The sequence below is a fragment of the Capsella rubella genome, unplaced genomic scaffold (genome assembly GCF_000375325.1).
Source record: "Capsella rubella cultivar Monte Gargano unplaced genomic scaffold, Caprub1_0 scaffold_4, whole genome shotgun sequence".
In the NCBI taxonomy this organism is placed as follows: Eukaryota; Viridiplantae; Streptophyta; class Magnoliopsida; order Brassicales; family Brassicaceae; genus Capsella; species Capsella rubella.
Window position 1 is genome coordinate 10,829,514 of NW_006238920.1, and position 11,541 is coordinate 10,841,054.

Below are 11,541 nucleotides of genomic sequence, written 5' to 3' on the forward strand. Positions count from 1 at the left end.
GCTGTTTAACATATAGTTTTTGTTGAAGATATATAATTAAATCCATTGGACCAGCCGTGGTTTTTTTTAATATTAGTTTGAATGTAGCTATCAGATTCTTCTCCTTGTATAGCCAAATTTCACATTCAAAAGGTTGCTTCTATATTTAACCTTGCAAACTCATATAATGACGTGTGAAAACTTGTGGATGCAGCAACTAATCACAAGACGCCACGTGGAATATCTCGATCGCTCTATAAAAACCAAACATGTTCTGTTTCTTTGGTCTCGCTAGCTATATAGCACATAAAGAGAAATAATGGAGGGTCTGATCCCGTTGGTTTACAAAGCCGTCATGCAAATCCGTTACGGCAACGAGTCCTCGTCGCAGCAACTTTCTTCGTCTTACTACGTTCGTCTTCCGGGAGACTCTGGACGGTTCGCAAGATCCGATGTCGACGTATCGGGTTTTGGATCTTCTTCCGATACGAATTCGTCGTCGAAGACCACTACGTGTGCTGTTTACACGGGAGTCCAGTCACCAGTTTCTCGTCAGGTTATTACGTGATTCACACATATATGCGCTGCTGTAAGGAACTAATTAACGATGCGTGCGTGCATGTGAGAATGATGAGAACGGTTCTTGAATTCCGTTTTGTGTGGTTTAGTAAAATCTGATGTAATAATTGGGTTTGGGAGATTGATTCTCTAAAAATCGTGAGATGTAAACCCAAAAGGGTAGTAGTCTCGTGGCTTTTATGATTTGTGTGTGTTCGTCTAATTGTATAAAAATTTATATGAATATTTAGTTTATTCGTGATCACTTTTGTGAAATGTTTTAGGTTACGTTGTTGTTTTCAAATTTTTGGCCCCTTCCCGGGCCGGTAGCGAAATTCTGACGACTAGCATTTACCGCTATCGCTTGGTCTTGTCACTTTGTAACTTAGAAGCTAAGGTGCGTGGGGTTGTACTTGCACAAATAACAATATTTTAGAAGATTAATCCATTTTTAAGTTTCTGTTTGCATGATATAATTAACTAGGATAAAATTGCCTAGTTAATCTTCGTATTAATATGCAAAAAATGACATAAACAGCAAAATAATATCATATAAAATAGCACTAAACAACATGTCACAATCGTAAAGACATGCTAATTATCGAAGAAGAAAAAAAAACAATGCACACCAAAGAAATTCCTAGTATTATTATCTAGTTTAGGACTTTGACAGTACATCACTTTTATAAGAAACAAATGCCATAATTATGTTAATGTAGATGTAGTGCATATGTGACAAGGCTCCTTACCAGAAATAAAGAAAGAAACGCACTATAGTGAAACGTGTCATTGGCATTTGGCCATACGTTTTAAAGCAATACTGCGGCAGAAAACAAACTGAGTTGCGTATTTGTCTTTTCTTCTCCATCTAGTTTCTTGATTTCATCACCTTCTTCTCTCTTTTCTTCTTCTGTTGCATAGAAATATCCAAGAGAATTTTGAAAAAGATGGCAGCTCCGATTCGATTCTTCGAGCTGAACACTGGTGCCAAGTTACCTTCGGTCGGCCTAGGAACCTACGCCATGGTCGGTACAACTATCGAACAGGCGATTAAGGTATTATTACCCGTCCGTTTCGGATCGAATTTTCAAAGCTTATGTCTTTGATTATGAAAAAATTCACTTACATTCCTCTCCTTGTCAATTCTAGATTGGGTACAGACATATCGACTGTGCTTCTATCTACGGTAACGAGAAAGAGGTAAAATTTGGCTATATGACAAGATTTTTAACATTGACAATTTCTCTAAAGTCTATAACTTTTTAATTATATTGAACCATATATTTGATTTGGCAATGGAACATGGTTTTATTCCCTTTGGAAATTTTTGACTGGTAACAGTGTTAAGTTATATAGCTTTGTGGGCTCATAAAGGCACAAGAATCCTAATGGAGATCACATTGAACGATTTATATGAATGTTGTGGTCTGTTGGGTGAAAGTGTTCTGCTTTCTCCCTGTTTTCGTTGTTCTCATTCATGCTATGGTTACTATATTTGTTAGATTGGTGTTGTATTCAAAAAGCTGATTGATGATGGTGTTGTCAAGCGTGAGGAGTTATTTATCACTTCCAAGCTCTGGTTTGTATTCTTTTCCTACCAACTCTCTCATTTGGGAAAACCTTTTCTGGTCTGCATACACATATGTTTATGTTCTTTTGGTTTTGTAGGTGCAACGATCATTTGCCTGAAGATGTGCCTAAGGCACTTGACAAAACATTACAGGACTTAGAGATTGACTATGTTGATCTATATCTGGTACATATAAGTTCGCAAATGAAAAACTTGGATTTGTGTTATTTCTTTCATTTTGATGTGTTTTTTTGCTTTTGTACTTGAAGATACATTGGCCAGTGAGCTTGAAAAAGGAATCACCTAAGCCAACACCTGAGATGCTCACTAAACCTGACATACCAAGTACATGGAAAGCAATGGAAGCTCTGTATGACTCTGGAAAAGCTCGGGCAATTGGTGTAAGCAATTTCTCCACGATGAAGCTCAAAGATCTTCTTGATGTGGCACGTGTAACCCCGGCTGTTAACCAAGTGGAATGTAACCCAGTTTGGCAACAACAAGGTCTTCACGAGCTATGCAAATCCAAAGGAGTTCACTTGTCTGTGAGTATATGCTTACACGTTCTGAATTTACAATGTTTTTGTGAGTATGAGGTAATGACTAATGAAGCTGCCATAATTGGTTTTGGATTGATGATAGGGTTACTCTCCTTTGGGTTCCCAAACTAAGGGAGAAGTCAGGCTAAAGGTTCTCCAGAACCCGATTGTCACAGAGGTTGCAGAGAAACTAGGAAGAAGCACAGCTCAAGTGGCTCTCCGTTGGGGACTCCAAATGGGTCATAGTGTTCTACCAAAGAGCTCGAGCGAGGCTCGGCTCAAGGAGAATCTTGATGTTTTTGACTGGTCCATACCTGAAAATCTGTTTGTCAAGTTCTCTAACATTCCTCAGGCAAGTGTTACCTCTGTTTTCTTGACCAATCAAATAACTTTTTCTTGAGTTTCTTGTTTCTTCAACCCCTTCATGTTGATGATAGATCATCAAATCATGGTTTTTTACACTGACTCTATAAATCATGCAGGAGAAGTTAGTCCGAGCTGCTGAGTTTGCGCATGAGACACACGGCTTCTATAAGACCCTTGATGAGTTATGGGACGGTGAAATTTAAGATATCTTCCCTCCTTTTCTATCTGTAATACCAATAAGCGACATGAAAATAAATATGTAATGTTTTGGATCGAAATCTGTTTATGAATTTATATTATTCTCCAATTTGTTCTCTTCACAAGGGAATTACAATGTCGGCAAATGTGAAAGATGAAGCTCTCATATCAGCCGTCGATTGTGAATAGTTTGACCGTCGGTGCCATATATCATGTGGTAGACAAAAAAACATGTCACTACTAAATAAACGAATAAGATACATTCTCACTGTCCACGTAATGGTTTATACTCGTTAAAAATTCAAGAAACGAAAAAATCATTTTCGTCACGAGTCTCACGCCCCTGTCGTTTTCACACTTTCTGAGTTCTCACTCATTTATTTTCCTTTAAATAGTGGACGTGAAGACATGCTGAGTGAGTACATTCAACAACCACCATCACCACATCTGATAATGGCCAGTCCAATAAAATGCTTTGAGCTCAACACCGGCGCTAAGATCCCCTCCGTAGGTCTCGGTACATGGCAGTCCTCTCCTGGCCTCGTTGGTGATGCAGTCGCCGCAGCTGTTAAGGTTTCTCTTTCGATATTTGGTTCTTATTTACTTCCCATTCTCTTTTAGATACTCCAATACTCTCCAGCTTTATGAATCCATACTTTTTTCTTCTATTGAAAAAGATTTAATTATAATCCATACTTTGTTTAATCTTAATTCTTATTGCAGATTGGTTATCGTCATATTGATTGTGCTCAGCTGTATGCCAACGAAAAAGAGGTAAAAGGCACATAAATATTCTTTTTTTCTTTTCTTTTTTTATATATTGAATTGATCTTACATTGTTACACAATTTTAGTTTTTAAGTTTCTTGTCTTTGTTGTGTTTATGGCAATATTGTTTATTTATAAAAAAAATTCAATTTTGATTGGTAATGTTGATGGAAAGAGTCTTTAGTATGTGCATTGGGCTTGTCTTTCTTTGTTATATTCTCAATCGCTTGAATCTTGTAGTTACTTTACTCTGTTTCTCTTTCACAGATTGGGGCAGTTCTGAAAAAATTGTTTGAAGACAATGTAGTGAAACGTGAGGAGTTGTTCATCACCTCCAAGCTCTGGTATATTTTGATTTTCTAATGCATCTCTTTTGTGAATAAGTGTATGTACGTTAATCATCTTGCATTTACAAATTGTCAAAGGTGTACTGATCATGACCCTCAAGATGTCCCGGAGGCATTGAACAAAACTCTGCAAGATCTGCAGCTTGACTACGTCGACCTTTATCTGGTAAACATCATCACGTCCTTGTAATAGTTATACAACTTATGTTGTTGAACAAGTGTGCAAACCTGTTTATATACTTAAACAAGATCTACATAGCATTATGGCGAAAGCTTAATGCATAATTAACATGTTGTTTGTGAATATTGTTGAAGATGCACTGGCCTGTTCGGATGAAGAAAGGTGCCGTTGGAATTAATCTTTTGCCTGTAGATATTCCTAGCACATGGAAAGCGATGGAAGCACTCTATGATTCGGGCAAGGCAAGAGCCATAGGTGTCAGCAATTTCTCGACCAAGAAACTAGCTGATCTCTTGGAGTTAGCTCGTGTTCCTCCTGCTGTTAATCAAGTCGAATGTCACCCTTCTTGGAAACAGACTAAGCTACGAGAGTTCTGCAAATCCAAAGGGGTACACCTAAGTGTAAGCATTACTACTCATCTCTCACCAATCCATTTACTTTCTACCTTATATATTGATTGAGTGAATATGTTTTGTGCAGGCATACTCGCCGTTGGGTTCTCCAGGGACAACGGGGCTCAAGAGCGATGTTTTGAAGAACCCGACACTGAATATGGTCGCGGAAAAGCTCGGAAAATCTCCTGCGCAAGTAGCGCTACGCTGGGGACTCCAAATGGGCCACAGTGTGCTTCCCAAGAGTACCAATGATGGAAGAATGAGAGAGAATTTTGATGTTTTCGACTGGTCAATACCTGATGATTTGTTTGTTAAGTTTTCTGGTATTGAACAGGTACGTTCTTAACATTTCATTGCGTAAAGTTAGTTGCTATGCTATATCTCGGCTTGATCTCGAACTGAGAGTTGTTGATATGGATTGAAAATGCAGACTAGGTCAGTGATCGATGGTTCCTTCTTTGTTCATGAGACACTGAGCCCTTATAAGTCTCTTGAAGAATTATGGGATGGTGAGATATGAATTTTAGCTGATTGGTTTGTTCTGTCAAATAATGGGAGGTTTCTCATTCTGATGGAATAGTCAAATTTCTTATGGATGTTGTCATTGATACATTAATTTCTTATGGATGTTGTCATTGATACATTAATTTACGACCACATTAATTAGTTTTTCTGTTGAATTTATTACAAGAATCATATTATACATTTTGTAATATATTGTATGTTATTTCAAACCGGAAATATGATGTGGCATATAGTTGTGAACATACCAACCAAACTCCTGCATTCACATAGCATTAGAGCTTGAAAAAAAAAAAAAGGACCAAAGAAGTATTCGATCTTAGAAGAAAATTAATGTACAGTCAAAATAATTAGGATCCAGTTGGAATTTATCAATGTGACAATAAGTTGTAGGCTTGTAGCTTTGAGGACATATTCTAAATCTCATATCGAGAAAAATATAAGAAATTTTCAAAATTTGTAAGTATATTAGTACAATGAGATTCTTCTTGAATACTTAGATTTGTAATTATGTTTTTGTAGTCTAGAGTTTTTCGTATGAATACTTAAACTTTGGTATGTTATACCAAAACTTACATTAATATTGAAAAAGAGAGCAATTTGCAGTCATGCGATAGTGTAACGGGAAACAACGTCAAGTCGTCAAACTTAAAACACACCAATAACAATCAAACAAGTAAATAAATTCAATCAGAGAATAACCTCTTCTTCACTCAAGGTGCTACCTGTAATTGTTGCAACTAGCAAATTGGTTGCTAATCCAGCACCTATACCTAGTGCACCCTTGAAGCCATTAAGAACTCCACTTTTTTTCTTTTTAGGCGTACTTGAACCCGGATTGGGATCCGCTTTTTGAGAACCCGTGTTCATTTTTGAAAGTTGATGCTGATCCTGATGGCCACCATAATAAGGGTATGGTATAGCATAACCATAGGGGTTTCCTTGACCATAATGGTGTGGCGACGATGGCTGTCCCGCATGATCATGCAGGCTTCTTTCCTTGGTTACCGTTGCATCAGCAGGATTCGAGGCATGCATTGGAACGTGTGTGCAAAGCGGGTGAGATTCAAATCTGCAATGCTTGCAAATGTAGAACATCCCTTGGATGTAAACTCGGCAAACGTAGCACAAACGTTCGGTCATGTGCGTGGGACCGCTGTACAGGGTAAGTTCATGATCAGGCCCGTGACATGAGTTTCTGAGGAATTGAGGACATGTAGCACAATATTCATGGAGATCGTAGTCGCAGTCGTTGCACCGATAGGTCTTGCCCTCACCATACAGTTTGCAACCATTGCACGTGTATGTGCCAACACCGTTCACTTCCGTCAAGGGATGGTTATGCGTGAAATGTTGAATCGTGTTTGACATCCCAGCTAGGAGAAAGGTTGGTTGGTTGGGGCAAACCAAAAGTTTTTTTTTTCTTTTTTTTGTGTGTGTGTGATCTTGATGCTTAATCTTCTGATCAACTCAAGAGTTTAATTTGCAAGATATGCAATAACTTCTAGTTGGTATTATTAAATACAAAAAATTAGTAATTTAGTTGACTTTGGTTGAGTTGACTGATCATACAGAAGAAAATGTCACTAATGTTATAAATTTTTCTGTTTCAAATTGTTGTTATTATATGTGAATTTAAGTTGAAATGTTCTCTTACATGACTGGTTATTAATTAGGACGTGTCTTCAAGTTTTCAACCATTAGAGCAAGGGCATTAGCGTTAGTACGCCGAGTCCCACTAGTTTTTTTGGTTTAAAATAAATCAATAATCGGATTAAATCTTGTATACGTACCTAAAAACGGGACAAATTTGAGTCGTCCCGTTTGCCACGTGTCAAAGAATAATTGGAGATGAGAGTAAGAGGAGAAGAAAAAATTTCGGGGTCTCTCGTTCATTTCTCATTCTCTCTCTCTCTCTCTCTCTCTCGACTTCGTGTGCGAAACGGCGATGGACTTCGTGTGCGAAACGGCGATGTTTGTGTTCGTTGAAGTGTGGTCGTTGTCGTCTGCCGTATAGATTTAGTGTCTATTTGTATGGTATTTTGATTCGAGTCGGGTTTATATTGCACACTCTGATTTTTAAACTTGGTTTCTTGTGTGGTTGTTTGATTCAAGTTGGGGTTTTGTATTTGATTAGATTTAGTGTGTCTTTGTATGGTAGTCTAATTAAAGTTGGTTTTGTATTGTTCACTCTTGAGTAACTTCGTTTCTTGTCTGGTTGTTTGATTCAAGTTGGGGTTTTGTATTGTGCAATCTTGGTTTGCAGAAAAGGAGAATCTTTGTTCGTATGGGTTACCGAATGAAGAATGAGAAGTGAATTTACCAGCTGAAGAAGTGCCTCCTGAGCTTCCACAGCCAGCTCTTGGTATTAACTTTGCAAGAGATGGGCTCTCTGAAAAAGAATGGCTTTTTCTTATTGCCATTCACAGTGACGCTTGGTTACTTTCTGTTTCCTTTTACTTCGGCTCGAGGTTTTCTTTCCACAAGGAAGATAGGTAATGGATGACAGTTTCTCTTTCGGTCTCCTTCTCTATGTGGATAGAGTGTACACTAACTTGTTTAATTTCAGGAAGCGCTTGTTCAACATGATCAATGATGTTCCTACTATATTTGAGGTAGTGACTGGAATGGCTAAAAGCCAATCAAAGGACAAGTCATCTGCTGCAAACCAAAACGGCAGCAAATCCAAGTCCAACTCTTCTTTGTGATTTTTGTTTTACTAGTATTGGGAAGAAGGACATTGTTTATAATAGACCCTTGGTTTTGTAGTTAGATGGTTACATGGCTAGGAGGATGAAGATTAATTCTGTTGTTGGCTCGTACCTTGATCCTCTTGCAGACAAGGTATAGTCTTTTGATCTAGTATGTGTTTTGTTTTGGCTCATTATTGGATGTTCTCTGAATGTGTTTAGGGGTTAAGATTGGTTTTACGTTTCAAGCTGAAGACATGTGTGAGGTTTTATTTCATCTCAGTTTTCTTGATTATACTTATGTTTAAATTCAGGTTCTTATTGGGTGTGTCGCAGTAGCAATGGTGCAGAAGATTACATGTATTTATATCAAGAGGATTACATGTATTAATATCGTCCTGTTGATCTCTTATAAAGATTACATGTATTTATATTAAGAGGAAACCTAACTAAGTTTACTAACTAATTGCTAAACTTGGCTTCGTTTGTTAGTTAATGGAGTCCTAGATTGCAATACTGCCTTTTAAACTTTAATACTAAAGCCATTTTTGGTGGATGCATGTGACATTTGTGCTCTGAAGCTGGACTGGTTGGTATTGTGGTGTTACGGGATGTTGCACTCGTCGGTGGTGCAGTTTACCTAAGGGCACTAAATTTGGACTGGAAGGTGAGTTCTTGATTTAATATATTATTAATTTAATAGAAGGACAAATAACATGAGACACCAATGCTCCTACACTCAAAATTTTAAAATGTCTTATGATCTAAATATTATAAAAAAAATTGAGGGACCAAGATTGGTATTACACCAATGCTGATGCTCTTATATGTTTATGTATAATAAATAAATAAACTGAGCAAGTCTCACCTTTAAAGGGTTAAATAGCTTCATTAGCATAAATATACGGACTGCGGTAAGGCCTAATAAAGGCCCAAACTGATATATCTACGGACTACGGTAGTCTCGCACGTGACGTTAAACCTTAACAAAGAGCAGTCTCTCTCAGTGTTGTTGATTTTTTCAGTTGCTACTGTACATCTTCTGTAGCTCTGATCATGGCCGACGAAATCAGATACTTTGAGCTTAACACTGGAGCGAAGATACCATCAGTCGGTCTCGGAACGTGGCAGGCGGATCCTGGTCTCGTCGGAAACACTGTCGAAGCCGCTGTTAAGGTTCGTCTTGTGATTTGCAATTCATTTGTGTGACTAGTCACTGATCGTATAGCTTAATCGCTCATGATTCTTCTACTTAGTGCAGATCGGGTATCGCCACATTGATTGTGCTCAAATCTATGGCAACGAGAAGGAGGTAAACCAAACTCATCTTATATATATTTCATTGAGATTATGATTCTGGTGCTTGTATTAGTGTTGAAAGTTATAGGTTTAGCTGTATTGGTTTATGAAGAGTGTCGTTTTTTAGTTCAATTTGATACTTGTGTGAGCCAGCTTTGATTTTTCTTATCAGACTTGAAGCTAAAAAGTTATGTTCTTTCTTATGTGTTGTGTTGTGTATCACAATGGGTTTGATTAACACAGCTCATCTTGGTTTGCTTCATTTGGGGATTCCTCAGTTCACAATTCCTGATTTCCCATTTTTTCATACATTTGCCTTGTGTTATTCTAATGATGATCTCTGTTGTTTTGAATTTAGCAATTATATCTTATAGGCTCACCGCTCTCTGTAATTTCTTGTCATTTACATAAAGATGTGAAGTGATTTAGTGACTGACTGAGTCTACCTGTCTTTATTTGCCACGACCAACTTCTTCCTCCTGCAGATTGGGTTAGTCCTGAAGAAATTGTTTGATGATGGAGTTGTTAAGCGTGAGGATATGTTCATCACATCCAAACTCTGGTATTCTGCATCACTTTGTTTTAAATACCTTTTAGATTATTTATTTTTCTTTTGGAAATCAGTTTTCAAGTCTAGAGTTAGCTTTTAACCTAGTTACCTGCTCATATGAAAGGTGTACAGATCATGATCCTCAAGATGTACCTGAGGCACTAAAAAGTACTCTACAGGATCTCCAGCTTGACTACGTCGATCTGTATCTCGTAAGTGATATATGAGAAAAACCTGTTTTGTTTTCCTTAAGCCAATTATCTGTGCATTTCTCTTCAACATAATTTGCAGAGTCAGATATCTATTTCGGTATTTTAAGCGGGTGGGGTTTTTTCATAGATGTTGTCTTATCTACCATGTATATCACAGCATTTGTTTATAGTCTCAAGGCTAGTGTGAGATATTGCTCAAACATCTAAATTCCTGTTACTTGATTTCTTAGTTTTACACCAATTTGCAGAACCTTTTCGATTGACTAACAGTTGTTGTGATCCTTTTGAAGATTCATTGGCCTGTTACCCTCAAGAAAGGTTCTAGTGGCTTTAAACCAGAGAACATTTTACCAACTGATATTCCTAGCACATGGAAAGCAATGGAATCACTCTTTGATGCGGGCAAGGCCCGAGCTATTGGTGTCAGCAATTTCTCCTCAAAGAAACTTGCGGATCTCTTGGAGGTGGCTCGCGTCCCTCCTGCTGTTAACCAGGTGGAGTGTCACCCTTCATGGCAACAAAACGTGCTCAGGGATTTCTGCAAATCTAAAGGCGTTCACCTCTCAGTATGTAGAAGAACATATCCATATCCAAATATAAAAACTGGGCACTTGTCTCTGAAATTAACATTTTAGTTGATATTTTGTAGGGTTACTCTCCTTTGGGTTCTCCAGGAACAACGTGGTTCCAGAGCGATGTTCTGAAGAACCCTATTCTTGGCAGTGTTGCTGAGAAGCTGGGAAAGACTCCTGCACAAGTTGCACTTCGCTGGGGTCTCCAAAGCGGTCAAAGTGTTCTTCCCAAAAGCACCCATGAAGACAGGATTAAACAGAACTTCGATGTTTTCGATTGGTCTATACCCGATGACATGTTAACCAAGTTTTCTGAGATTGAACAGGTAAGTGACTCTCTGCACATTGTAGCCCAAATAAGTCAAAGAGCATTCATTGTTTTGTCACACACATGGGTTATCAAATATTGAAGTCGTGTGTTTCAATGTTGCAGGGTAGGTTGGTGAGAGGCATGTCATTTGTTCATGAGACGAGTCCTTATAAGAGTCTTGAAGAACTCTGGGACGGTGAAATATAAGTCTCGAGCTGGTTTGCTCATTGGAATCATTTACCGATTTGTCATAGATCAATATTTAGTAATGCTACTAGTTTCCGATAATCGGTTCTGCCACGTTTTCAATGTTTTATACTCAGAAGATGCATTGCTACTCCAATTATATTCGATACGGAAACCATATTACGAAGTTTGGATGTAATCATTTTAATAAGTTGTCTACAATTATAGATGGTAAACACACAGTAAATTTATTGAATAGAAAGTAACAGAGGTGCCAGACCTTAATGGCACAACGTTACT

The 11,541-nt window shown here is 37.9% G+C and overlaps 5 protein-coding genes across 16 annotated transcripts; 4 read left to right on the forward strand and 1 right to left on the reverse strand.

The window, feature by feature from the left end:
* Positions 1-274: 274 nt before the first annotated feature.
* On the forward strand, positions 275-939 carry LOC17889041. Its single transcript, XM_006295281.2, has one exon. The coding sequence runs from the start codon at positions 299-301 to the stop codon at positions 545-547; it is 249 nt and encodes an 82-aa protein (XP_006295343.1). The 5' UTR covers positions 275-298; the 3' UTR covers positions 548-939.
* A 460-nt stretch (positions 940-1,399) lies between these two features.
* On the forward strand, positions 1,400-3,328 carry LOC17889260 (aldo-keto reductase family 4 member C8). Its single transcript, XM_006294582.2, has 7 exons — positions 1,400-1,592; positions 1,687-1,737; positions 2,040-2,116; positions 2,206-2,293; positions 2,377-2,652; positions 2,750-2,998; positions 3,129-3,328. The coding sequence occupies exons 1-7, from the start codon at positions 1,485-1,487 to the stop codon at positions 3,213-3,215; spliced, it is 936 nt and encodes a 311-aa protein (XP_006294644.1). The 5' UTR covers positions 1,400-1,484; the 3' UTR covers positions 3,216-3,328.
* Positions 3,329-3,648: 320 nt separating this feature from the next.
* LOC17889652 (NADPH-dependent aldo-keto reductase, chloroplastic) lies at positions 3,649-5,655 on the forward strand. Its single transcript, XM_006294511.2, has 7 exons — positions 3,649-3,783; positions 3,934-3,984; positions 4,245-4,321; positions 4,403-4,490; positions 4,640-4,906; positions 4,986-5,234; positions 5,331-5,655. The coding sequence occupies exons 1-7, from the start codon at positions 3,664-3,666 to the stop codon at positions 5,418-5,420; spliced, it is 942 nt and encodes a 313-aa protein (XP_006294573.2). The 5' UTR covers positions 3,649-3,663; the 3' UTR covers positions 5,421-5,655.
* A 312-nt stretch (positions 5,656-5,967) lies between these two features.
* LOC17888109 lies at positions 5,968-6,833 on the reverse strand. The gene has a single exon (XM_023785103.1). It carries the CDS (start codon positions 6,791-6,793, stop codon positions 6,113-6,115), a length of 681 nt encoding a protein of 226 aa, XP_023640871.1. The 5' UTR covers positions 6,794-6,833; the 3' UTR covers positions 5,968-6,112.
* A 497-nt stretch (positions 6,834-7,330) lies between these two features.
* On the forward strand, positions 7,331-11,477 carry LOC17890130 (aldo-keto reductase family 4 member C10). Of its 12 annotated transcripts, none has more exons than XM_023784048.1 (13): positions 7,332-7,459; positions 7,689-7,917; positions 7,992-8,111; positions 8,192-8,266; positions 8,427-8,496; positions 8,694-8,779; positions 9,161-9,288; positions 9,374-9,424; positions 9,897-9,973; positions 10,086-10,173; positions 10,464-10,739; positions 10,823-11,071; positions 11,179-11,477. In XM_023784048.1, the coding sequence occupies exons 5-13, from the start codon at positions 8,471-8,473 to the stop codon at positions 11,260-11,262; spliced, it is 1,065 nt and encodes a 354-aa protein (XP_023639816.1). In that variant the 5' UTR covers positions 7,332-7,459; positions 7,689-7,917; positions 7,992-8,111; positions 8,192-8,266; positions 8,427-8,470; the 3' UTR covers positions 11,263-11,477. The 12 variants fall into 12 exon arrangements, with proteins under 12 accessions (XP_023639822.1, XP_023639816.1, XP_023639815.1 ...); XM_023784047.1 differs by having other exon boundaries at positions 7,332-7,454; XM_023784054.1 differs by having other exon boundaries at positions 7,331-7,917; positions 8,605-8,779; positions 9,138-9,288.
* Positions 11,478-11,541: the final 64 nt, after the last annotated feature.

What these genes read in the sequence shown, in the direction of transcription:
- LOC17889041 (XM_006295281.2), top strand. Translation starts at nt 299, where the DNA reads ATGGAGGGTCTGATCCCGTTGGTTTACAAAGCCGTCATGCAAATCCGT.
- LOC17889260 (XM_006294582.2), top strand. Translation starts at nt 1,485, where the DNA reads ATGGCAGCTCCGATTCGATTCTTCGAGCTGAACACTGGTGCCAAGTTA. An exon ending in CTATCGAACAGGCGATTAAG is followed by an intron (nt 1,593 to 1,686) that starts GTATTATTACCC and finishes TGTCAATTCTAG; the next exon opens with ATTGGGTACAGACATATCGA. An exon ending in TCTACGGTAACGAGAAAGAG is followed by an intron (nt 1,738 to 2,039) that starts GTAAAATTTGGC and finishes TATATTTGTTAG; the next exon opens with ATTGGTGTTGTATTCAAAAA.
- LOC17889652 (XM_006294511.2), top strand. Translation starts at nt 3,664, where the DNA reads ATGGCCAGTCCAATAAAATGCTTTGAGCTCAACACCGGCGCTAAGATC. An exon ending in CAGTCGCCGCAGCTGTTAAG is followed by an intron (nt 3,784 to 3,933) that starts GTTTCTCTTTCG and finishes TTCTTATTGCAG; the next exon opens with ATTGGTTATCGTCATATTGA. An exon ending in CCAAAGGGGTACACCTAAGT is followed by an intron (nt 4,907 to 4,985) that starts GTAAGCATTACT and finishes TGTTTTGTGCAG; the next exon opens with GCATACTCGCCGTTGGGTTC.
- LOC17888109 (XM_023785103.1), bottom strand. Translation starts at nt 6,793, where the DNA reads ATGTCAAACACGATTCAACATTTCACGCATAACCATCCCTTGACGGAA.
- LOC17890130 (XM_023784045.1), top strand. Translation starts at nt 8,471, where the DNA reads ATGTATTTATATCAAGAGGATTACAT. An exon ending in CTGTCGAAGCCGCTGTTAAG is followed by an intron (nt 9,289 to 9,373) that starts GTTCGTCTTGTG and finishes TACTTAGTGCAG; the next exon opens with ATCGGGTATCGCCACATTGA. An exon ending in TCTATGGCAACGAGAAGGAG is followed by an intron (nt 9,425 to 9,896) that starts GTAAACCAAACT and finishes TTCCTCCTGCAG; the next exon opens with ATTGGGTTAGTCCTGAAGAA.